Source organism: Otolemur garnettii, unplaced genomic scaffold (assembly GCF_000181295.1).
Source record: "Otolemur garnettii isolate 467f Iridium unplaced genomic scaffold, OtoGar3 scaffold00004, whole genome shotgun sequence".
Classification (NCBI taxonomy): domain Eukaryota; kingdom Metazoa; phylum Chordata; class Mammalia; order Primates; family Galagidae; genus Otolemur; species Otolemur garnettii.
In genome coordinates, this window is record NW_003852399.1 from 19,320,598 (window position 1) to 19,347,731 (window position 27,134).

General features: G+C 32.7%; 1 protein-coding gene across 1 annotated transcript in view; it reads right to left on the minus strand.

The window, feature by feature from the left end:
* Positions 1 to 963: 963 nt before the first annotated feature.
* The window catches only part of EMC2 (ER membrane protein complex subunit 2), a 40,166-nt gene continuing 13,995 nt past the window's right edge, over positions 964 to 27,134 (minus strand). The window contains exons 6-11 of the mRNA XM_003782409.3: positions 18,851 to 18,936; positions 18,637 to 18,696; positions 12,979 to 13,060; positions 12,063 to 12,173; positions 9,522 to 9,626; positions 964 to 1,391 (exon numbers count right to left, since the gene is read on the minus strand). Coding sequence (XP_003782457.1) covers positions 1,305 to 1,391; positions 9,522 to 9,626; positions 12,063 to 12,173; positions 12,979 to 13,060; positions 18,637 to 18,696; positions 18,851 to 18,936 — 531 coding nt within the window. The 3' untranslated portion in view covers positions 964 to 1,304. The remainder of the gene's footprint in view (positions 1,392 to 9,521; positions 9,627 to 12,062; positions 12,174 to 12,978; positions 13,061 to 18,636; positions 18,697 to 18,850; positions 18,937 to 27,134) is intronic.

The window sequence follows — 27,134 nt, forward strand, 5'->3', positions numbered from 1 at the left end:
CCCACAGGATCATTTGTACATTTCAGTTGAAATTTATAAATTATTGCACATTGACAATGCACTTAACAAATAAAAATTCTTCCCAAGAAGTTATTAAAAATTTTTTAAAAAGTGAAACCGATACAACTATGGAAGGCACTAAATTACCGATTACAAAAATATAATTGCTAAACACCAATCTAGTGACTGAAGTTAATAGTAATAATAAATATTTGCCCTGAATGAGTAACTGCTTGTTTTAAAAACTAATTTGTGGGGGTGGCACCTGTGGCTCAAAGGAGTAGGGCACGAGAGGTGGCGGGTTCAAACCCAGCCCCGGCCAAAAAAACTGCAAAAAAAAAACTAATGTGTGTATAAAGTTTGACTTTCAAAGTACTTTCTATTCTATTGAAACATGCAAATGTTGTTAAAGATAGCATAATGGTTACTATGAAATGAGAAAAATAGTAATACTAATTATAACAGAGGAAGTGATAGGATATGAAATTTGTGATAATTTTATTTCTAAAGTCAGTTAGATTTTATCTTTTCTAAAATAAAAATAAATCAGCCACTACAACTCCTTTCATCCCTATTCTCTATGATCCTTAAATATTCTTTTATGTAATTTACTATTAATAGGTTCAATAAATATTAATGTAAGGTGAGTAAAGGTTAGATTTGTGTTTAACACAAATTAAACTTAAGGCATTTTGTATGTAAAAATCTGAATTATGTCCTATGTCAAAACAAAAATTTGAGAGATACTGCTGAAGTTTAGAGAATGACGTATTTTAAGCAAGATTTTTCAGAATAACATAATAGCAGATAAAACAATTCAATTAGCCCAGTGGAGTCCAAAGAAAATCCAACCTGACAGTATAAACAAAGTCAAGATAATCTGCTTGTGTCAGCTGTGAATGCTGTGCATTTCCTATCACCAGTGAGAAAGAAACTGAGTTCTAAAATATAACCACTATAAAATGAAGCTAGAATTTTCATGTGCAAGTTTAATAAATCATCGTGGTTTATTTAACAGAGTTATTTCTACATCAGAGATATTTTATATATCCATGTGTGTGTGATATGAAGAGAATGATGTACAATCATTAAGTCTTAAATCTCTCGTCCATGGGTTTCCCCCATCTTTCTGCTTAGCAGTAAAAGGCATTTTTAGGTTTATATAAACACATTCTTTATAAGTGCCTTCTTAACAGAAAATTACTGTAGTATATAAATAGCACTGGGCATTTATTAAATAAGTCACAGGCCATTAAGTTCAATTGTGCAGTTGTGAAATCTAATGTCAAGGAGTTTTTGAAACCTTAAGACTGGGTGATCTGCAATGTTTCCAACATGTCTTCGACTGCCTTCAGAGAGTATTTGCTTTCCTTCTTATTTCGACCTGCAAACTAAAAAACAAGAAAGCTCAATTAGGCTCAATTTCAGTGGCAGGTTCAAAACACAATCTTACCTTACTTAACATTTAACATTAACTATTTATTTTATCATTAGCATGAAATCAAGTTCTTTTTTTCCAATAAAAATAAAATTGGGTTTTAAGGACATTATTATTAAGGTTTCATCATCACTTGAAGTACACAAAAATTTCACCTCATACTTGGTCAGTTTAAACAGTACAATAATCTATAAAGTTATAGAATTGATTTTAAAACTATCCTATTGAGACCCAAAAACATTTATGAAATAAAAAGTATACTATTTTTAAATAAAATTTAACTTATATTTATGTAGGAATATAAATCATTTTCTATTTGTTTGGTCTGTAATGTCTGTAATCAGATTTTTACAATTTCAAACAAAGATATAAATGAAAGTACTTTTTATTAAAATTTTTAATAATCTCTAAAATTATTTAAAGTAGATCATTATTTTTTATATTTCCGGATTAGTTGCCTAATGGATGTTATGTTTCTGCAGAGAATTTTCAAATAAAACTATATGTTGCAGAATCTGGATTAATAAAAAACAAAACAAAACAATTCTACATATTATAATGATAAAAACAGGTTTTAAAGTATGCAAAGTTATAATCTGCTATATAAAACTTAACTGGGACTGAACTTTACAATGAAAACAAAATATTATGTTTAAGTATATACACAAAGTATACACTATCTTTGCACATTTAAAAGAAAATTCTTGGCATATTAGGTTCAATATAGTACACATAAGCAGTGGGGCAAAACTGTTGAATACCCCATGCTGATTTCAAAATGAGTTTTCTCACTGGACTGACAATTCCCATCATTTATCAGTCTGATTTAACACAACAGATTTACTGGGTACGTGTTCTTTGTGTGGGTGAGGGAAAGTTTATTACATCTATGTTACCTCGCTTCTCCCTACAGTAGTGACTAAAATGTAGTATTAACAACATGTAGTATTTTTAAGTTAACATCTAACCACTCAATACGTTTTCAAGTGACTGCTCATTCCTTCAAATAGCAATTCTGTCTTAAGTACTTAGTACTTGATTTATGATGTGTTTCTTCTCTTTTGTAATTAACTTAATTTGGCAAACTTCTCATGACCTGTTAAGAAAGATTAAGTGATCAAGCACAGGTAACATCATAGAAGCCATAAGCTTTAGGAATTGGTAACCTGCCTCTGACCCCTCTGGCTACAGCCTAACAATGTGATTCCCCTACTTCCTAGCCTAAACCATTAGCTTCTGTGGTTGAATCTTGATTTGACAGGGTAAATAAAAGGGGGTTCTAGCGGAAATGCCAGGCAAGAAAAGCTTTTTAGAGAAATCAAGATCACCTTGCCTTTCATAAGGCATAAGTAACTTAAGGAATTTGAATGTTAAAATTATAAAATATGGTAACAGTGACAACACATTTAAACCTTCATCTTTTCATAATTTCCCTTGGGGAGTGAAGGATGTGGGGCATGCTTAATATTTCTATTACTCAGTTGATATATTCATTTTCATAAGGATTTAGCAAGAACAGAAAGCCTTTACTTTTACCATTGCTATCCAACATAAACAAGAATGGTCCTAATCAGATACTTAAAGGTTTAATTGAGAAAAAGCTTTGCTGGGTTGGAGGAGGGGTAAAAAATAAGACACCACATAGTAACATTTAGTCTGATGTTTTTAAATAGCAAAGTAAAACTGAAAACAAATTGTACCACTAAAGTCATAACATAGATGTTAAAATATGGCAGTTTTCTTGCTTTGTACTTACACATAATAAAAATAATAGAGTGCAATTTTTAAAAATGGTCACCTAAGATGGTGTCAACACTAGTGACAAGCAGTGTAATTTAGAATAAACCAAACTAATTTACTTGTGTCAGAACAAATAAAAAAGAAGTTGGAAATTCAAATCCATCACTTGAAATTTTATCTGACATGCAATTATTCTGTCTTTTCCAGAATTATATGGCAATTTAACTGATTAAGTTGGAATCATATTTTTTCCTCAAATCATGATTTAATTTTCTATTTCCCAAAAGGATACTGACAGAATCACCACTGCAATCATAAATAACATGCGGATCACTAGCACAGACAGATTTAACAGTACACTAAAGAAGCATTTATCTGGAAAATTATTGTGAGTAGGTTTACATTAAAGTTTTTCATGAACATTAATCAAATGTGCCTGCCTCTAGTGAACATGCTAAACCAATTACCTAACTGAAGAGCAAGTAGTAGCCATATTCTGTTTCATTATTAAGTAGAAACAAAGAAAGAAAACCAGTTCTTAAAACCTAATTTTTTCTAATTTGTAAATATACCTAGAAAAATAACATAAGGAATATTTATTGTATACTTTATACTGGCTTATATGGTTAGATATGAGTCATGAAGTTCTCAATCAGATCCCGGAGATTTACCTAATTACAAAAATGTCAATCTCTGAAAGTTATACATTTCCACATTATTCACAAATTCCACATTTTTGTTTTCATACAGTTAGATTTTACTTAAGTTCTTCTTCCACATTTCTCTGTTAGATCTAAAAGAAAAATTACTAGAAGAACACAAAAATAGCCAAATTGTAAAAACTGACTTATCATATTCAGATATCAATGATTAATAGCTGGGATACACTGAGCTATAATTCACCTTCACACAATTTGTGCAAAAAGTAAGGGTAGAAACAGTAATAAGAAAGATAGGTGAATAAATCTCAGAAACATGCTGAGTGAAAGAATCCTGACACAGAAGAGCATATTACTATGATATCATTTACACAAAGTTCCAATACAGGGCAAACTAATGTTTGGTGATAAAAATCAAATTAGTGCTTGCCTGCTTTCCAGCAAGGAGGGTGCGGATTGACTGCAAAGTCGCAGAAGGAAATTTGGGGGGTGGTAGGAAATGCTGTGTATCTTGGGGGTGGCAGTGAGGAGGGGTGTATACATTTTAAACTATACAAATGTGCATGTTTTATGATCATAAATTATAATTCAATAAAGCAGATGAAAATAAATGAAAACAAAAGGATAGAAATTATGGAGTTATACAGTAGGATATGTAACAAACTGCCAAATGACCACATATGCTTCTCTTCCCACTGAGAGGTGAAGTATTATCCCCTTGAATCTGGGCTGACTATGTGACATGCTTTGGCTACCGGGATAACAGCAAAATGTGATATAACCAGAGGCTTAAAAAGCATGTGGACATTGGAGTTTACCTGTCTGCTGCTCTTGAAACCCTGAGATCACCATGTGACTTAGTAAGTCCAAGTGAGACTGCTAAATGAGAGACAGAAGGCCCAGCACAGCTGACAGAAAGCCAACTGCCAAGCTGTTGTTTATATGAGGCCAGTGACCACCAGCACACCAGAGAAAAAAGAAGGACCCCAGTGGAATTACTCAACATCTTAAGTTAAACTGCCTACCTACAGAATCATAAATAAGCTCATATTTTAAACCACTAATTATAGGGGTACAAAAATTTATGGAATCTGACACAGGAAAAACACAGAGAACCTCTGCACAGAAAGCAGAAAATACAAAGGCTTCACAAGCACCAAGAGATTTTATTTTAAACCTATAACTGATGACAAGAGGTAAAAATAAATTTTGTGAAAGAGTTGATTCCTAATTAAAAAGTATTAAAAGTTGCTACATTTTGTGAAAGAAAATATATCTCACACAACTAAGTGAGAGGTATATTATCTTCCTGAAGTGGTATCCAAAAGGAATGAAAAACTGTTGAGAAAAATTCCTGTTATCCTTTCCTAGGAATTGAAGAAAAGGCGGCAAGTTAGTCCTTCAATAAAGATGTGGAAAACACTGCTGGGTGCTATGGAGTTCATGGTGCCAAACTCAAAGACTGAGGAACACAAGTGATGCCACCAAACTCTTCTCAACAGTATCGAATGAAGACTTTGTAAAATAAGGAGTTATGAAAAGGAAATGGATCTAATAACATCCCAAAAGAGATAACGTGCATGGTAGAGAGGGCAAATGTTACCAAAGAACAAGATTTGATTGTATGAACTATGGTTTAAAATACTGAAAAGACAGATTTACGGCTGGCAACATGCATCTCTTAAGTCAGGGAAGGGCGTCTTTCCCAAGATATCTAATCAAGGGGTCCTTGTATCACTGGACATAAGGAAGAAAGAAAAAAGACCCAAACAAAACAAAGCTTGTGAGCTGAGTTACTTTTGAGAGCTTTGGATCTGAAATGAAAAGATAAAATGTGTTTGTGTGTGTTCACATAAGAAAATAAATGAGGAGGGAGTTGGACACCACAGTGATGGCTTAAGATGCACTTATACCTGACATATCTTTACAGAGGCACTTTACTGTGACCCTTAGGAGTACCAACTCTGGAGTCAGACTGCCTGCGTTTAAAAATCGCTCTGTCATTAAACAGCTGTGCCTCTTTGGGAAAGTTATTAGATCTTTCCATGCTTTAACTTCTTCATTTCTAAAACAGAAAAAGTGCCCAGTTCATAATAAATTCTTTATACATGTTTGCTATTATAATTATTGTTATTGCTATTACTGCAATGATCAGAGCATGAATAATAAATTTAACTTATAGTATGTGATTAATAACACAATGCAATACATGTTTTAAATTTTTTAATTTACAAAATAATTATATTATGTCCATAAAGCAGAAGAAAAGCTAGGCCTCATGCAAGATGTTATGTGATTTATGCAGGTTGCATAGCAGGTAAGTATCAAACCCAAATTCTGAACCCAGACAATATGGATCTAGCATCTGTGATCTCCCCTCAACTATAACACTGAATTAGCTTCAGTGGAACAGGGCTCATGATACAAGACAGAAATGGACAGAAACACTGCATACCCACACGGGAAGAAAATGACCTCTTCACATCATACATGAAAATCAATTCCAAGTGTGTTTATAATAGCCTGAAAAGTAAAAGGACAGAAATTCTAAAGATGCAAGATTGTCTTTATAATCACGGAGTAGCAGAAGATTTCTTAAACAGGATACAAAAAGCACAAACCGGGGCAGCACTTGTGGCTCAAAGGAGTAGGGCGCTGGCTCCATATGCCGGAAGTGGCGGGTTCAAACTCAGCCCCGGCCAAAAAAAAAAAAACTGCAGAAAGCACAAACCATAAAGAAAATGAACACATTTTAATTTCAGAACCTGTATTCATCTATATTAAGTGAGAATGAAAGCAAGTAAGGAGTTAAGAGATACTGGCTACACATGAACAGAAGAGCTCATAACTAGGAAACTTAAAAAATTAAGAGTCATACAAACCAATGAGAAAGAGAAATTTCATGAAGGAGGATGTCCAAATGAAGCATCAACACATAAAAGTGTTCAAACTCACTGATCACCAAGGGCAAGCAACATAAAACCATGAAATGCTACGACACACGCATTTGACAAAGACTGACAGATCTGAGTGTAGGGGAAGAAATGAAACTATTAGAACTCTCAAATACTGCTGGCAGGAGTACACAACTAATTTGCCTTTATCAACTAAAGTTAAGCATATACACATTCTATGACCCAGCATTTCCACTCAAAGGTATAATATCCCAAAAGACCTGTCCAGCAATGTCCAGCATAGCAGTGTACACAATAGCCTTAAATAGGAAATAACAAATGCTAAACATCTGACTAAATAAATTGTAATATGTTCACACACAGACTACAATGAAAATGAATGAAATACAGACATATCAAAGGATAATTCTCATAAGCTAATAGTGAGTGAAATATGCCAGACAAAAATAAATAACATAAATTACAGGGTTGGTACTCTTAAGGAGGACAAGAGTAGATATGGAGTGGGCAAACCAAGAAGGTTTGGGAATGCTATGTTTATATTTATTAACCTGGACACACTTACTCGTACCTCATATTATTCACTGAAATGTACATTTATAACTTGGCAGTTCTTTTTTCTATGTATGTTATAATTTAATAAAAATTGATTTAAAAATAGTAATGATATGTCCAAAAAAGCACTCTCTGAGCAGCTAGTTGTTTCTCAAAATTATATTAAAACCAAGGCAGTATGTGCATACCATTAGTTTTATACTACACAAGTCTTAACTTTATATCACACACAAATACACTTTCCAAGCCTACTCTATATGGAACTCCATTATAGCTCTGAGCTGTCCCGAACTGCATGGGGAGAAGCAAAGCCTAGCTAAAACTTAAAAATTTTCTGACTTATGATATGCCAACAGAACTAACACCCTCTATAACAGATAATAAAAATATATAAGGGTAACTTTCAATGATGTGATTATAGGGGCACTAAATTTTTTTAATCTCTCCAATCTTCTCCAACCAGAAGTACAAAAAAACAAAAAACAAAACAGTACCAAACCAACATAATAGAAAACAAGCCCACAGATATCCTCAAAGAAACTATTAACAAATTAGCAATTTTCTAAAATCCCAGAATGTGATTAAGTCATAGCAGGATGTATAAAGGGTCAAGAGCTGTGTGGCAGGAACAACAGGATATAACACTAGCAGAGCCTACTACTCTGCAAAAACCTAAAATCAAAAAATTATGAATACTTATCCTCCCCAAACAAAAGGACCTGGGGTGATAAACCTGCAAATAGCCTACAAAACTAAGAAAGTGTTCACAGGCTCCAAAACAAAGGTAAGTGTGAAAACTGCATGCATCAGACAAATCTAACCATCTAATACTGCAAAACTTCTGAAATATCCAGCAAACATTCTCTTCTAGAAAGACAAAACACTCACACACTAAAGGAAATTACTGGAAACTAAAATGAAATTGGTTAGGGAAGAAACAGTGAGGTAAGAGGGAAAGCTGGCTCACAAAGCAGAAACTCTGTAACGATAATACATTTTATGTGTGTATAGACAGGCCATATTTGAGTTCTCTGTAACAAAAAGAAGGAAATCATTCAAAAGTCAAGCTGAGAAGGATACCCGATCCTATCTCTAACTCCTCCCATTCCACAACCACCTCTTCCTGCTAATCCAGAAAACCACCTGAGAACAAGAAAGGAACGTGAATCAACTCCATGGAAAACTACTGTGGAGAAAAAAGATTAAAAAAACAAAATACAGAAGATGACAGGAAAGAATGGAAAAGAAAATGAATAATAGAGGACACAGGGAAAGAAAACATAATTAAACTTACAATTGGAACCCTGAAAAGGAAAACTTAAGTAAACAGAAAAAAACCTTCTAAAGTGACTTTTCTCACATAAGAGAACTAAATCCACATACTAAATGGGTAAATTGTGTACTTGGGAGAAATAACTCAAGAATAACCAGCAAACGTATCAAGTAGTAAGACTACTGGATTTTAAAACTAAAGATAAAATTTGTGAGAGTAACCAAAGAGTCTAAGTCACTTCTAAGAGAAAGAAAATCAGGATGACATCAGACTTCTTGATATCAAAAATTTTATCCTAAAAAACAATGGAACAATACATTTAAGATGAGTAAAATAAATATAAGCTAAAATGAAATAGCCAAATTGTCTTTTAAATATAAAAGTAATAAATGGATAGTTATAAACATGCAAGATGTAAGAGGATGTTTTCAATGAACAAATTTCCCATGAAAAAAATTTCCTGAAAAATCTCCTTAGGGATAAGCTTTAGAAAACAGAGGAATAAATGAAAAAGTTTTAGTATAAGGTCGGAAGTGTAAGCAAACTGTACAAACTTTGCTGTAAGGTTTTATTAGTTTACTTTTATGCTTTTCTACTTCTTGAGACTACCTATGATTAATACTATACTCACATATCCAACCTGCTTCTGAAAAGTATCACATAATTTATCTTTCCTAGATTTTTAGAATTACTATATATTTGACAAATGCAGAACCACTGAGATGTCCAGATAGTAAGATTAATTATGAGATAATAATACAGATTCCTTTTGGGGGAAGAAAGTGGTCCTAAAACTAAAAATTAATTCTACACAATTAAATCATATTTGATAAAGACTCAAAGAATAAAAGTCCAATGTCAGACATGTGACTTTATAGTCTGTAGAAATAAAAATAAGAAATAGGTTAACAGACCCACTGATAAAGAATATCAATACTAACCTGATAAGCTCTGTTTATTTGACTAGCTGCCCAACTAGCATATTTCATGTTGTCCTTTTTCATTTTTGCACTTGCTTTTGGATTAGAAGCAATATGACTTGCTGACTAAAAGCAAAAAAATCAAAATCAAAATTAAATTCTTTTTTAAAAAGAAGTCAAGATAATCAAACACATAAAGATTAAGAAAGTTAGTATTTACAAGTGACAATGTATCTTAAAATATAGCATAACCAAAAGTAATGGAATATGTATTTTACAGAATATCTAAAATTATTTAATTATATATCTACTACTATATATATATATATTTTTTTTTATAGTTTTTGGCCCGGGTTGAGTTTGAACCTGCCACCTCTGGCATATGGGGCCTACTCCTTTGAGGCACAGATGCCGCCCTATTATAGCTCTTAAAGGTAAAATCCCTTATCCTTAAAGAGGCAAGCCATGGAAGACGACTTTATAAATCAGAAGCACTTTTCCACCATAGACTATTGATACTTTTTTTTTGTTACTGAATTGTATCAGCTTTCCAATGCCAGAATTATGAAATAGAAAAAACTCTCAAAAATAATTTACCCAAAGTTACTACATTAATAGGTTAAAAAAAATTAAGTCTAATAGGAGTGATTTCATTTCACAAAAGCAAGTTAATGGAAGTCTTTGAAACAAAGGAGATCCTCCTTATCTGAAGTCTATTTCTCTTTTCACTATACCAAGAATTTTCAAACTGTTTCATAGAATTGATTAGCCACCTCAATTTCATCTACAGTCACCTTTTTAAAAAATGTATTTAAATAAGGGATTCTTTTTTTTTTTTTTTTGAGATATAGTCCATTCTGTTGCCCAGGTTAGAGTGTCGTGGCATCATCTTAGCTCACAACAACCTCAAATTTCTGGGTTTAGGCCCTCACTCTCTGAGTAGCTGGGACTACACAATATTAGGCTAATTTTTCTATTTTCAGTAGAGATGGGTCTTGCACTTACACAGGGTGGTCTCAAACTCAAACGATCTTCCTGCCTCAGACTCCCAGAGAGCTGGGATTGTAGGTGTGAGCCACTGTGCCTGGCCTAAATGAGGGGTTCATAAGTGGGAATCCATGTAAGAATATGTAACCCCCCCCCGCCCCAAATCATACACTAACTTTTAAATGTTTTTAATTTGAGGAAAGATAAACTTTTGTCTTATTTTTAAAATAAGCTATACTCCAAATATATTTTATAGATTTGTCTATATGATTCAAAAAAAGTTAAATGTTTCTTTTATACCTAACCTGTGCTAGGTCCTTTTACCTCTCCTCTCTCCTTATCTGCCAAAGAGAAATCTATATACCAAAATCTGATTTTTATACCACTATGGCTTTAATGCCACTTTTTGGATAAAAATTGCAGTTAAGGAAGCCATTAAGAGAAAAATTTTGGAGTCAACTCCCTGGGCTGGAATCAGGAGCTCTGTGTCTAACTTCCAACAAAGTAATCAACTCTTTCTCTCTATATCTCAGTCTCAACATCTGTGAAATAATATTACGAGCACCTACTCAAATAGGGGTGCCTACTCAAATGACTGATGTGAAGATTTACACAAAAATAGAGCTCAGACACACTGCCTGGCACATAAAGTGCTACACATAAATTATTATTAATAGTTTGTTGTTATATAGTTTTAAAAATTAGTATTTAATTTATTTGGTAAAGAGATATTCTATCTCTAAGCCACTTCATTTGGCTCTGGTAGAATCCAGGAAAATTTTCTCAAAATTTCTTTGAGCCATTTTCTAACCATATTTGGCCATTTCTTTTGAAAAAGTATTTCATTTATGTTTCTTCCTATCCTCCACTTCTTTAATTTTTTTCACAGAGTCCAAACAATTAGATATTTATGAAAAAGTCCATGACACTAAGATAAATCAAAATTTCAAAGAACTAACTGACCTAGTGAAGTTTATTTTCCCAGCCATCTGATTGCAGAGAGGTGTTCATTTTATATGTATTTTAAAGGTCAGCAAATTCTTCCTGCATTTCACACAGTTCTTTTTCACTCCTCTAAGCTCTTCCTTTAGCATACAGGAACAACAGATACTTCTGTACTTTCTACAATTTTCAAACTGCACTTCTATACTATAAAAAATGTTTTAATGACATAATAGAGATATTATTTCTAATATGTCTTTTATCAGTATAATTTAAAAAGATCTGATACAAGTATAATTCAGGAAAGAAATATAGTAAGGCTGGGCATAAACCCAAGAATAGCAAAACAATTAAATACATAATGTGGTTTTATATCTGTTACTGTTTAATTTTGTAAGGGCAGATTTCAGCTCTGACATAAGATTTTAACAATGAAATGTCAAACAGCTAGGATGTATTAACATTCAAAATCAAAACTGCCTTACAATGTTTATTGCTTATAATTATAAGAAAAAAATCATATGCTCATCAATAAAACACCAAAAACAAGAGGGGAGTGTTTGACGAGGATAGTTAAATGGATTTTAAGTTACAGATTTTATAAAGTAATATTAAACATGCACCTCAACTCACCATGTAAAGCCCAAACAAAGCTCTCATATTTCTGTTGTTCAGTTTCAATGCCTGTGCAAAGTACTTTCTTGAAAGTTCGAGATTTTCAAGTCCACCTTGGGTATATTTAACCTGTTAAAATGGCAGAGTGCTGAAACCTGTTTATTTTACTACTTTGAAATATAGCATGGTTTCATCATACCACAGACATTAAGTAATTGAAACAGATATTCTGTAAACAAATATAAGATGTTTAAAGAATTCACCTTAAAATTGTTAAAGCTAATCTAAAATTTAAAACATAACCTCCCCCCAAAACTACTCAATTCTATGGAACACTAAGATCACTGAGTGGTTTTTAAAACAAAAATGCTGCCACAATAAAAAAAGCCACTATAATTTCTGTTTCAGCTGCCTTGGAAACCCTTTACTTCACAATATTATATCTTCTACAACTAGCATAATAAATATAGACTTGGATAGTGAATTGTTCTTTTACGTCTGCACCAGCATTCCTTAATAATGAAGTCCTTCTAACGTATCGCATTTAACTGTACTGCTATTCTTTATGGTAAGCAAATTAAATATTTCCAACTTCTAAAAATATTGGCCTAAATATAAATTTTCTGGAATTTGAATTTTAAAATCAAAATTATTCCATAAATATCATGGACACCATTAAATGTTGACAAACGTGGCATAATTAACTTATAATTAGGAAAGTAAAAATACAAATACTTTCCCTGTTTTAGCTTTTAAAAATCAGTATTTCCATTGCAATATTAAAATTTAAAACTTTTATTGCCATGAATTGACACTCATCAATTCTTTTAAAGATTTATATACTTGCCCAACATGAAGGAAATATCTTATTCCATAATACCCAATAGCAACAAAACTAAAGTCACATACAATTGCTGTTTCTGAGAACACTTACTTCAGCATACTGCTGACAGTATAAGTGGTTGTGTGGATTAGTCATCATAAGCTCCTCTAAACAAAAGGCTGCCTTTGCATAGCTAAAAAATAGCAAGAGGAGAAACTTATTGTAAAAGTCATAAATTTTATCTTATACCTTAAAATGACTCAAAAACAATGTTAGTGGTGGTTACCATTTTATTCCCCAAAACAATTTATGCAGCTTTGCTAATAAAATACCTGTCATCCTGAATTCATAAATAACAATAACATTAAAATTTTTAATGAAATGAACAGGCTTCATTTCTAAAACACCTTATGAACAATTAATAGATATTATATTTTTAAAACGGGATCATTGCTATGACATCCAAACATTATTACTAACATAGATTTCAAGACTTTGGATCAAGTTACATAAAAATAACTTCTAGAAACTCATTGATCACTTAGTAAAATATTCAAAAAGCTAAAATGCAAGGAGTAAATAAACAGTTTATTAAATATTCCCTACTCACAAAATAACCATATATATATATATATATACACACACACACACACACATATACATATGTATATGTATATTCCCTACTCACTAAAAATTCTTCACAGGCATTTATTTATCAATATAGTCTATTTTTATATAAAGACTTCTCATAAAGTCTGTCAATAATAATGAAGTTATAAATATCTGACTGCATGAAAAATAAATAAAGTTAGTTTTGATATACATTCTACTATTAAATCACATGGTAGAAAAACAGAAATCTTAGGGCAGTGCCCGTGGCTCAAAAGGGTAGGGCACCGACCCCATATGCCGGAAGTGGTGGGTTTAAACCCAACCCCTGCCAAACAAAAAAGAAAAGAAAAATAGAAATCTTACTGAAAATATAAGGAGGGAACCGCCAGAAAAGGATATGGAAAAGCAGCTTTAAACCATGTGACTATAGTTCACATTAATATATTTTAAATGTTTAATGTTATGAAATATCTTCATATTTACAGGAGATCCCAAAGAACACAGGTGTTCCAAGATTTATTCCCAGTGAGCAAGCGATGACACTACCTGCAGAAAAAGGCTACTTTAATTTGGCATTTGTCACCAATATACCAAGGTATCTACCTTTACACTAATGCTTGCTATATTTACCTGTTAAAACATACATATTCCAGGTTTGTACATATACTAATAATAGTTAACTTTTATTAAGTGCTTATTATGTGTCATGCATTGCTCTAAGTGTGTTATAAGTTAAATTAATCCTACCAAAACCCTAGGTGAGACCACTGAGACACAGAGATATAAACTGAATCTAGGAAAAAACTACTATGTATATAGCCTGTAAGTTATTACACACCACAATGATCAACTGTAGTAGTCGATGATGACAGTAATGAAGACGTCAATGGCAACATTTAAAAAATGTATACAGCATTCAAAACAAAAGAGCCTAAGGATGAAACACACCCTGCAGACCACCCAAGAATTATAGTTTATTAGATTTATGAAAAACACCTTACATATAGATTCTTATCCAAAAACCTACACTCATTTCCATGTTTATATCCAAAATCTAGCATTGGTTCTTAACACATAGTAGGTATTTAATTAAGCAAATGAATGAACAAATGATTGAATAAATGTCTACAACAAAAGTATTGTGACTACCTAGTTAATAACTATTTGTTACTCTAAAAGAAAAGGGCAAAGATAGTTCTCTTCTAAATATGTTCCTTTAACTAGGATGCTGCCAAAAATTCAGACTGAGGCTAAGTATAAAAGTTGTTAGAGACCTAAATGAGCTGAGCAGGACTGTGACTCTGGTTCTTTCATGTGCAGCATGAAGCATAATATAATGGGCAGGCAGGAGTTTTGTTGCAAAATGAATACTAAAATGTTTTCTAAGAAATCAAATAGCATCACATATAAGAAAAGAATCCCTTCTTTCAATTTTTTAGAGCTAGAAGACACTCCAGAAATGGTCTAGTTCCAGTCCAGCCATTCTCAGGTGGGTTGCCCAACAGGGTCAGGCCACACAGATTAAGAGACTATTTCCTCGACTCTGCCAGGAATGAGGTATGTACACAGCCAGTACAATTTTAGCTTCATACAGAAGTTAACTCATTATACATAATGATTAAATGATACTAAGATTAGAAAAATAAAAATAATTTTAATCAATCTAAAATAAGAAATTTTTATTATTAATCTATTAAGGTCAGTACTAGAACTAAAGATTTCTTTTGCTCCTCATAAAAGTATATAACCAAAGCATACAATATTTATTCCTATATTATTTTACCAATATCATGATTTTTCCTTATAGAATTTTGATAATTCTCTTTGATACAGAATTTTATAACAAGTCTGGAACTACAAAAAAGAATAATAATTGCCATCATAATCAATGCATAAGACTTGCTGATTTGCTGATACAGTATCTAGTTTCAATTACAAATCAAGTTAAAAAAATTAAGAGTTTTGATAACATGAATGTACTTTTTCTTATACAGGCTAAATATCCTGTATTCAAAATGACCAGAAGTGTTTCAGATTTTAGATTTTTTATTCTGAAATAAATATTTGTGTTATCTTATTGATTGAGGATCTCTAATTTGAAAATCTAAAATCTGAAATGCGCTAATGAGCATTTCCTTTGAATGCCACTGGCATTCAGTAAGTTTCAAATTCTGGAGCATTTCAAATTTCAGATTTTCAGATTAGAGATACTTCACCTGTAACACATATCAGCACTACTAATACACAAATTATAACTATAATTTTTAATATTTACAACAAATAAAATTTCTCAATCTGGTCAATGAATGTGATAATCACCACTGACATAAAGACAAACTATAATTTAAAATCAGAATCAAATGTAATAAAAGTAACTTAATGATAAAATAATTTATGTTGCAGAATTCTGTGTATCCTCTTTTCCCTTTCTAAAAACATTAAATAGGCCTATGTAAAAATTCTATTGTGGAAATTTATTTGGAGTCATAAAAAGCTTGCAATTGTTCATATAAAGAAAAGAATGCTGAATGTTAAATATATTTAGCATTTTCTAAACTGCTATTAATACATTTTACATCAATACATTTTTGCCACTGTGTAGTGAACTATTACCAACATCCCATAATAATTTAACACTTCACCATAAAATCTCTATCTACTACAATGACTTTCTCCAAATAAGTCAAATTAATCAAATGAACTCATTCTAATTTTCAGACAGTCTCCAAAAAATCTGAATTTATTTATTCAGGTTTATTTATTTAGCCACTCAGGCTAAATTTGAATTATTTCTTTTGTGTTCAATTAGAAAAAATTAAATGGTCATTTTATAACTACCTTTAAGACTGAAAAATGTTTAGTGATACTAGATAAAAGAGTAGGCTGACCACAATTATCATTTCCTCTATAAAGGAATTATTTTTCAAGTGCTCTTGTATTTTTGTATTTCTTGGGATTTTTCAGTTTATTTCTCAAGTGTACATGCAACTCTATTTCAAGAGACTCTTTAGAAACAAAGCAAAGCAAAGCTGAATATGATCCTACATAATGAAACAATAAATAAATCTAATGATAGGTTAAAGTATCAACTAAATTTGATGATTAAATATAGAAATATTGCAAATACATGCAAAAAAACCCCTGCAAATGGAATACAAAAACAAAAGAGATGATATATTGACATAATCCTTAGTGGCCAGAAGACATGAAAGTGACAAGTACTGATATGTCTGATTTCCTGAAAATGTAAAGTTTCCATAATTTAAAAAAGTCAGTATTAAAAAGGCATATAATAAGCAAAGATATACTTCTAAAAAATGATTGAGCACCTTTATATAAACAGTTATTAAGAATAATAAAGTATAATTGACTTCTCTATCAAATTTACAATCACAGCACCTAGTGCTGTTTAAAACATACTCTAATGATTACCAGTGTGAAAGTAGATTGCTATTACCTTCCTAGGGAACAATCAGAAATTATTTATCAAAACCACAGAAAATGTGCATATCACTTAACCAAGCAATTCTACTTCTAAGACTTTAGTGCAAGGAAACAAAGATGATTACCATGGTATTACAGTGAAAATATAAAACAACCTTCATACTCCCCCCCAGCAAACTGGTTAAAAATACAAGGTATACTGATATAATAAAACAATATAAGGTCATTAAAACTACATTGCAGAATGTTTACAGTGATAAGAAATTCTTGACAAAATAAAAGAGAAAACAAAGTACAAAAGATGTTATTTTGTTTTTTTAAGAGGTATGGAAGAACAAAATTCACATATAAACTATAATTTAAGATGATGGAATTACATGTAATTTTTGTTTGGGGCTTATACTTTATAGGGTTTCCCAAATTTTCCACATTAGGTATTTCTTTAACCTGAAAAAATAATTTCCTTGATGATTTGAGATATTTAAAATGCATTTATAGTCAGAAAATTTTCACAAGGTACAAAAAAATTTTAAATGACTGTCACCTATTTTAGAAACAAGCTAACATTACTTTTTTTACTATACTCCAAAAATTCAGTTTCATGTTATTTAAACATAAGTATTATAAACTGCCTCCCACAAATAAGAGAATAAGTGTGTTTATGTATGTGTACATATAAGCATATGTACATCTGTACTGAACATGTACCCGAAAATAATCTCCTGCCCCAAAACAGAGCATCTGATGGCCAGAGGAATATAGTCCCCAGAACATAGCACAAATTAATTAAATAACACCTATCAGTTTTACTTTAACTCCCACGTTTATAAGACTTATGCAAATAACTACTTCAATCCCTAATTCACATTATATATACACCACAGACAACAGACAAATGTCTTCATTCTCTTTTATTTCCTGTGTCAGCTGTTTGTAGTATAAGAAGTTGTTATTCATGCATAATAAGGAAATGTACGTGAGAATCTGACTCTATACTGTTCAAAAAGAAGGAAAAGAAACAATGTAATATACTTCAGATTCAAAAGAACTAAGAGAAAAAAGAAAAAAAATTATGCCTCTAGATGGAGGTTAGCGTTAATGCTGTGATATTAGAAAACTTGCACCGAGACTCTGGACTAATCCTCTCACACTGGGATTTCCTCCTGTCACTACAGCAATAAAAAAGCTAACAAAAACATTAAATATCCAATAAGCAAGTTCCTACAGCATTCAACATTCTTGATTATTCTCGGTTTTTTACCCAGGCAACAGAATGCTTCATTTTAGAAGAGTTGATTCTCTTGGTACTAAAGCTAATACATGCATACAATTGACAGAATTTTTAAACAGCAGGGAGTATAATACTCTTTGTATACAAGAACAATTTGAACTCTAAAAATTCAATTTTGATTCACCAAAAATAACCTTCACTTAGAAAATGCAGGCCTTTATGATTTCAAAGAATACCATCTCTATTTAAAAGAAAAACTTATTTCCCAAACAAAAACAATTTAGCAAAACACAAATAGCCTAGTTAAAGCTATTCACATATTAAAACCAACAAATTATTAACTTCTTATTTTTCATTTAATTGTTGATTTATTGTTGCTCATTTTAAATGATAAGTGATTTACACTTTGGAAACCACTATACCTTCTGTTGAACTTTGATGAAAATTGCCCTTAGACAAAATTTTATGTGTGTTTAACTTACTCATGTTCATTGATATAGAGTTCTGCAAGTTCATGCCAGGCTTCTTGGTCTCCAACAAATCTGGTAGGAAGAAACGCAGGGGAAAAAGTAAGTGTGTGATATTCTATAAATGAACAGCATGCAGACAAACAGGAAAATTAAATGCAAATTCCATTTTAATTAAAAAAAAGATTTATCAGAATAACAAAACACAATCCTCTTGTAAAACACTCACTGTTCCAGATACTCATTCAGTTCCCGAATGGCCTCCACATTTTTCCCCTGGGCTTTTCGAATGGCAATCTTACGCTTTCTTGCAGCCTATGGGTTGACATTAATAAAGGATTAGGCCCTCATGATTCCTTGGGTTTTTTGTAAAGAAGGTAATTTGACTGTGCAAATTATTATCTCAATGCCAGTGAAATTCCATTGTAGAACTACTGCTTAGTGGGAGTTTATAAACATGCCCCATGACATCCCACTGGGGAATTCAAACATTCCTTTCACAATCACATATGCTTTACTTTTGATGCACAAAATGTATGCATCGTTTCATCCAAATAAATAACTATCCAGATTCTGATAATTACAAGCCAGCAGGGAATCCTAATCTTTATCCAACTTAAAGTCCTTCACTCAGTCTCATTCATAAGATCTGTATCTTAAGAGGAAGAAGGATAGTGGAGATTAGGAAAGAAAATCTCACCATGGCCACTTGAATATCATTATACAAATATGGCTTCTGACAACTTTTTCACAATTTTAAGAGAAAAATCTACCTGTGCGTCTTTCAAAAGAATAATACAGGTCCTGAAAGAAATATTTTATAGTAAACAAAACATTTGAAAGTTGCATTTTATAGTTATTTAAATGACAAATATAGAAATGAATGCCATTTATTTATGCATTCATCAAATGTGTATCACTTCTATTGTTCACCAGTACTGTGCTAGACAATAAAAAAATAATAAAAAAAGAAAAAAAAGAAATAGGTATTGCTTTGTAGGAGCTCAGTCTCATGAAAATGACACATCAACTAGTATAAAAACTGTAATGCTCTAAGAGCAATGATAGAGATATCTGAGGTGTCAGGACAACAAGCAGGAGACCTTAACAGAGGCTGAGGCAGAGTGGAGGAAATGAAAGAACAGAAAGCAAAGAGGGTCCCAGAGGTGATGTGATGCTGGTACTGAAATTGAAACAATGAGTACACACTAAGAAAGCAAAACAGAAAGATAATGTGGGGACACTGCATAATGGGAGGAACCCGTGAGCAGGGGTACGGGAGAAAGCAGCACTGTGTGTAATCCAACTCTAAGTCTGAGGCTGAAGTGACCAGTCAGGGACTGTGCAGCACCTTATAAATCACTAAATGCATATCCTTCCATCTCTGTTTAACTCAAACACAGGACAAACAATAAAACACACTACAACTGAATGTAAAGATAAGCTTATTGATTATAAGATGAACATACTGAAATAATATGAACATTATTTCTTTTGTTTTATATAATGCACACCCACAAAAAGCAGACAGAAGTAAATGGATGGGGCCTCTTCAGAGTAATAGAAACTACATGTCCTGGGGTGGGCAATGAGTAACCTGACTCTGACGAAGTCAAAAGGAGAAGAGAGAGACCAAGACACTCTCAATAAATTAGGCAAAAGCAATATTTATAATAATTGTGATTAACATTTTAGAAATTAAAAAATATATTTTAAGAATGTCTATCCCTGATTATTTGGGTCATGCCAAAAGCCTGACCACACAGTAGGCACACTTAAATATTTTCAAAATAATTTTACTATGTAAAACAAAAAAGTACCACAATGTTAAGTTTAAAAAGTCTTAAGGATTCAAAAGAAAAGTAAATCTTGGAAAGTAACTCAAATCCTAAGGCCATTGGGAAGAATATTAGACTTGGGAGTCTGTCCTTGTGCGGGATAAACTGACATATAATCAAGAAACAGATTTCCTTTGGGCGTATCATATCTGATTTCCCCAGATTTTTGCAAAATCTATTCTTTTCATTTTTCATGACACTATTTCTTCCACAGGCAACAAGGCAGAAGAAAAAAAATCTCGTCACTTAATCAGCTTTCTTTATCTCTCCAAACCGCACTGAAAAGATTTACCTCCAAGTATCAACGTAAAGCAACTAACATGGTACTTGCTAACTTCCCTTCTTTAAAACCCTTCAGTTCTATGTTAAGAACTTTTCTTGCCACAAAGCTCTAAGACAGCAATTCTCTGTGGGAACTGTATTAAAGGGCCGCAGCATTAGGAGGTTGAGAACCACTGCTCTAAGAGATCTTTAAAGTCCAACACAGACTTACTTGTTTTATATTTATACCTTGCACTAATCCTTAAAGGACTTGTAACAGCTGAGATGAGATACTACAGTGAAAACTTATTGAAAATTTTGCATTCAAGCGTCACACATCATGACTCAGCGCCTGTAGCACGATGGTTACAGTGCCAGCCACATACACCAAGAGTGGAGGGTTCAAACCTGGCCCCGGCCAGCTAAACAACAATGACAACTGCAACAAAAAAATAGCCAGGTTTTGTGGCTGGTGCCTGTAGTCTCAGCTACTTGGGAGCCTGAGGCAAGAGAATCACTTAAGCCCAAAGAGTTTGAGGTTGCTGTGAGCTGTGAGGCCACAGCAATCTACCAAGGGTGACGTAGTGGGGCTCTGTCTCAAGAACAACAAAAAAAGGTCACCCATCAGACAAAACGTCAAAGTATAAATATAAATTAACACAATTAAACATCTTTACTCATAATGAGAATGTGATATGAAGACTGTAATGAACATTATCACATACTCTGAAAGCATGCACAAAGAGTGCACTAAAAAACCTTTTTGTTAAATTCATCTTTTCTGGTTGTCTGACTAAAGAACATGCCTCTACTGCTGAACAAGCACTAACATTTTTAGGTCAGCAGCATTCTGCAGAACACAGTTTGTAAAGCACTGTTCTATAGTGTTTCAAAAACATTTAGTCTTAAAAATGACTTCAAAGACAATACTTTAGAAAATGATGCAAACACAGAGGTTTAATCAACTTAAATGTATCAAAAGAAGCAGAATTAGGAGATCCAAAATTTCTGATTCCCATTTTAGATTCTTCTATGAGACTTCCTGAAAGGAAGAAGCTAAAATATTCCAAATTAAATGCTAAGCTATGCTATTATGTTGAATGATGTGAATTTGTAGTGGGTAGAATGTCATAATTCTTTAATAATTATGTAAAACAAAGTTAGCACTAACTTTGAAATAGCAAATTTTAAAAACTAAGAGTTTTTCAACTTAACAAAAACATCAATGAGTTTTAAGCAAAGCTTTTAAACACAACCTTTCTTAATCAATTCGGAAAGCATACCCCTAAAACTCAATCGTATGAACAATGTCATGTAAAACCTAAGATACAGTATTTCACATCCTAATATTCTGAAGTTTAAACAAACTTTTAAGTGGTGACCATTCAGCTATGAATAGCTTGTCTTCCTTTAAGCTGCTATACTTGGCAGCTCAAAGAAAAACCTACTCAGCAATCACTACTGTATGAGCACAGATACGTCATTAAGACATACATTTTATACTAAATAACTGCTCTTTCCAGGTTATTTCTTTTAAAGAAAAAAAATACCACATTCTGGCTTAAGTATCAACCTTTTATTTATCTTGATCATTTTTAAATTAGCATTAAAACTTAATACTGGCCAAAATAAAGTAATAGGGACCAAATTTATTCCTCCTGTCTTAAGGTATAAGACCCAACCAATGAAAGACAGTGATCCCTGAAAGGTGGAGAAGAATGCAGGTAAGCCTTGTGTTTACTGCCTCTGTAATGGCAAATAATTAACTCTACACACTGTTCTGATCTGGTTTAAGACTCAAAAGCTTTAAACTGTCTCCAAACTGTTTGAAAACTACATCCCAGGAAAAAAACCCAAGAATATTTATAAAAACACAAAAATTGTTAGAGGAAAAAGGAAATCTTTGAGGACGACAGTTTCGTTCACCATCTTGATTACGGTAACACTTTCAAAGGTATCTATACAGGTGTCAGAACTTATCAAAATTACACCCTAAATATGTGCTGTTTCTTCTATGTTAATTATATGCTAAAAGGGTTAAAAAGAAGTGTAGACTAAATGCCAAGTTTAAATACATACACACTTTAATTTTGCATTAAAACATGCCTAAGTTCTAAATTTTTCTGGAAACCTTGTTTGGATCACTTTGCAAAAGTAAATTTAAGCCTTAAAAATGAAAACTATTCCACCTTTTGTAGGTTGTCTTAATATATGGAGTACAGATCTGTATTATAAAATATGAAACTTCAAAAAGTATTCATTATGATTTAGAATAAATTATAAAAGAAAAGCCATTTAAAGTCTTGAAAGTTTTGTCATCGACTTGTAGTATATCTACATTTTAAAATAAACATAGAATATATAAGGTATCACATGTTAAATATATAACTAATAACAAGGATACTGGTTCAAAAAGTTAAAGACAAAAACAGAAACATCCACCTCAGTGTTTGCATGTTCACACAGAACAGCAGGAAGTAGACGCTCAGCACCCATCACCACGAATCTTCAGCTGGAAAGAACTTAAGGAACAGGCAGCGACAATTAAATCTCTTCATTTTAAATAGATACAAATCAAAGCCAAGCCTTACACAGCAAATCTTAGGGCTCCTGAATCTATTCCCATTTTTTCTGTCACAGCCTCTTGCTCTCTGTACACTTAGCACTCAACTGTCCAATTACTTATTCATATGTCTCACTGTGAGTACAGGCAACCACCACATCACCCAAAGCCACATAAAACCCTAGCAACCTGAGTAAGGTTCCAAAAAGGGATCCTTGGCTTCTGGATCTTACCTAGAGCACACACAACAAGACAAATTCCTTTCTATTATGGCTTCCCGAGAGTAATATTCTACAAAGCAAAATATATGCTTAGGAGATTTTAAAAAATAGTAACAAGTTATTATTACTCTTCACATATTCATTGACAGTGACAAGTAGAGTCTAGTCAAATAACTAAATTTACATAATGAAATTTCTGTAGGGGGGACAGCTGATTGCCTATGTCTATTAACTCTCTAGTCCCAGTTCCATTCACTACCATGGGTTCTTTCTTTTTTCATGATTAAGAGTGTCTAGCTCTGGAATCCAACTGCCTTTCCATAGTTTCTTATTAACTGTATAATATTGGGTAAATTACTTAACTTCTCTATGATCCTGCTTGCCCATAAAATATGGACAATATCTGACACAACTGCAGGGATACTTAATGAGATACATCTGTAAAGTACTTAGCTCAGTGAAGGCCCATAGTAAATATTCAATAACCATTATCTTTCATCATCACCATCTTCTTCAATTCTACCACTCCTATTTTCATCCCTGTCCTCATATTTATCACAACCTCTGCTTTGTAGAAAGCTACAGCTTTAATCTAAGTCACGTGTAAAGTAGAAAAAAACGAAGATAATCATATAAACTATTCTTTTAAATGAACGTGCTTTATTACATCAAAAGTTTTTTTAAAATTTCACAAAATCAGAGCACATTTAGTAATTTTACCATTCCCTAATCGATGCTAACTATTGCATTTTCTATCCTCACAAAGTTCAGAAGAATCTTAATCTACGTCACTTCAAGTTATGTATCTGCCCTAACTAATGTTCTCAATAAGCAATCTGAAGATTTAAGAAATGCAATAATGATTCTGAGAAGTCCATGTATGATAGTGAGAACCACTCTTCTAAAAGAATACCATAGACCATGAACAATTCACTCCACTAAAAGTAAATCAACTGGCCAGCAACATACATTCTACTGTTTTCTTCAGTGAGCATGAAATAAAAAAGATTCAATCTCTAGCCTCAAATAATTCACATTTTCTAGCTGATATATGTGTAATATAATATAAACTCAAGAATGAACACTTGGGTACAATATCTTTTAAACTTCAGGGCAAACAAAAAGGTTATTGTTATTTTTTACTAAAACAATAAAAGGAGAAACAGGGGAGCTGGACCTTAAAGTCCACTTCAGTTTTAAGGACATAGAAAGCAGAGTGTCTGGTTCTCCTGCCCCCAAGGCCTATGCTCACAAATGTGGGAAATGTGAGTTTTAAAAAACATCTTTACATGCAATTATATTTCATTCCAAACAAGACTTCAAATATTTGACATATTACAATATAGTTTGTAATTCAGGGCAAAACCTAATTTTTCTAAAATGCAAAACCAATTAAAATATAATAATTACTATATTTTCATTCTGAAAGACATTCATTCAACAAGTATTCACTGAAAGTCTACCGAACGCTGGGCACCGTTCTATGTAAAGAACATTTCCCTCAAGGAACACTGAAGGGATGAAAAGCCTATCTTTATTTTAATGGGGATTGCATTGAATCTATAGATTGCTTTGGGTAAAAGGTCTACCTTTATTTAAAAAGCAAGGAAAACAAAAACCACCAAAACAGGGGTAATCTGAAGAATAAAAGGTCACAGTAAGCCTACTCCAATACTTGTTTTTGAAAGCCCAGTGACTAACATTTTTATACACGAGAGCTATTCTTCTCAAACAACATATTCACTCTAAGTTTTATTTGTATTATTAAAATATATACTTTTATTCATCTCTCTATCCTCTCTAATCCCACTTGCCCTAGTTTTAGATCCCCATAATCTCTGGATTACTTTTTTCTACAAATTACTTTTTTCCTCTCACCTCCATATCATACTCCATATTGCTGAGAAGTTACCTCCAAAAATATCTGATGGTATTTACCAAATCAAAATTTATTCTCCATTCTTTAAGAATAAAAATTAAAATTTTGAAATATAATGCACCAGAATATTCATAAATGTAGATCCTCTTGTTGCATCTCTAGTTGCGCTGCAGTGAGCCACGTAGTGGCATAAAACACTGTTGTCCCCAGAGGTAAATCAGTGGGGACGGAGACGAGTAACTAAATAGGCAGAGTACCAGAAATCTGTCCCATCTTCAACCAGAACAGAAATGGAATTTCATATGAAAAAGGTATAAAAAGAGACAGGTTAAAAAGAAAAGTAAAATACGTCTTTAAGAATATTAAAAAAATGTTTAATACTACTCATAATGTAAATTATAAGATAACATTTTTAGCCAATTAGACTTACAAAGATTCGAACAAAAAAAGCTCATAATATACCATATGGGAAGATCAGGCAAAGTGGCACTCTCATAGACCACAGAAGTGAATAAAGCCTTTTTAGGGTGAAATTTCATAACTTCTAAGGATTCATCCCACAAATGGCATCCACTGAACCCTGTTTCTGAGAGGAAGGTATCAGAATCACCCTAAGGGCTCACCAAGAGAACTTAAAGAAACTACAATTTAATCAAGTCCAGGGACAATATATCCACTCATTACAATGCTATGCAGCTACTCAACAGAATAAGATAAAGGACGTGCTAACATTGCAGGATCTTTAAAATATATTAAGTAGAATATGCCACATTTGCAATTCTAAGCATTATCTCTGCAAAAGGGATACACATACACACATGCCTATTTGTCTGTGCATGAAAAAACTGCTCTGAAAACAAACACAAAAAATTAACAGTATTTGCCTAGGGTAAGGAGGACTTGAGCTCAGGGGTAAGAGGACAGACTTATTTTTAGCATGTATTATTTTGTACCATTTGTGATTTTTAACATGAGTATACCTTACTTTTTCAAAAGAGTATTTCACAACTTTTAAAAATAAATGGGGAGAAGATATCTCATTTCACCACCCCTTCAAAAGAAAAATTTGAAAACTTCTGTTCTAATCATCTTACTCTTTCTTTCCTAAGCAGACACTACACTTAATAATGCTCATGCTTATTCACACTATCACTTGGGATACTGTAATACTGTTTCTCCAGCCCACTATCTTTAGTTCATTTAAGCCAGGCGTCCTCAAACTGCGGCCCGCCTAGGACATTTATCCGGCTCACGGGGTGTTTTTGCCACCCACTGCCTGTCCTGCTTAGCAGCCGACTTGTCCCGGGGCCCAAAGTCCAGCCCTCCAACAGTCTGAGGGACAGTGAACTGGCCCTCTATTTAAAAAGTTTGAGGACCTCTAATAAGCCATACTCATCCTTCACAGCCTACAAGGCTCAAAACTCACCAGCAAGTCACCAAGAATCAGCAGCAAGTCACCAAGAATCAGAATTTCATGAATCTATTTCAAAGTTCACAATATGTTCATTTCATAATGTTGCTTCCCTAAAAGCAAAGGCAAGATGCTATCTATATTTTATTCAGCCTTCTGTTCCCAGTACCAGACACACTGAAAGCACTCAACACGTGTTTCTGAAAGAATAATGAATGTGAGTGCTCTTACAGCTTGAACAAACAACCTCATTTCTACACTGTTCATAGATACCAAGGAACAAGACAAAAGGGTCACTTTTAAACAATGTAGAGAGTAACAGCAGAAAAGTATGAATTAC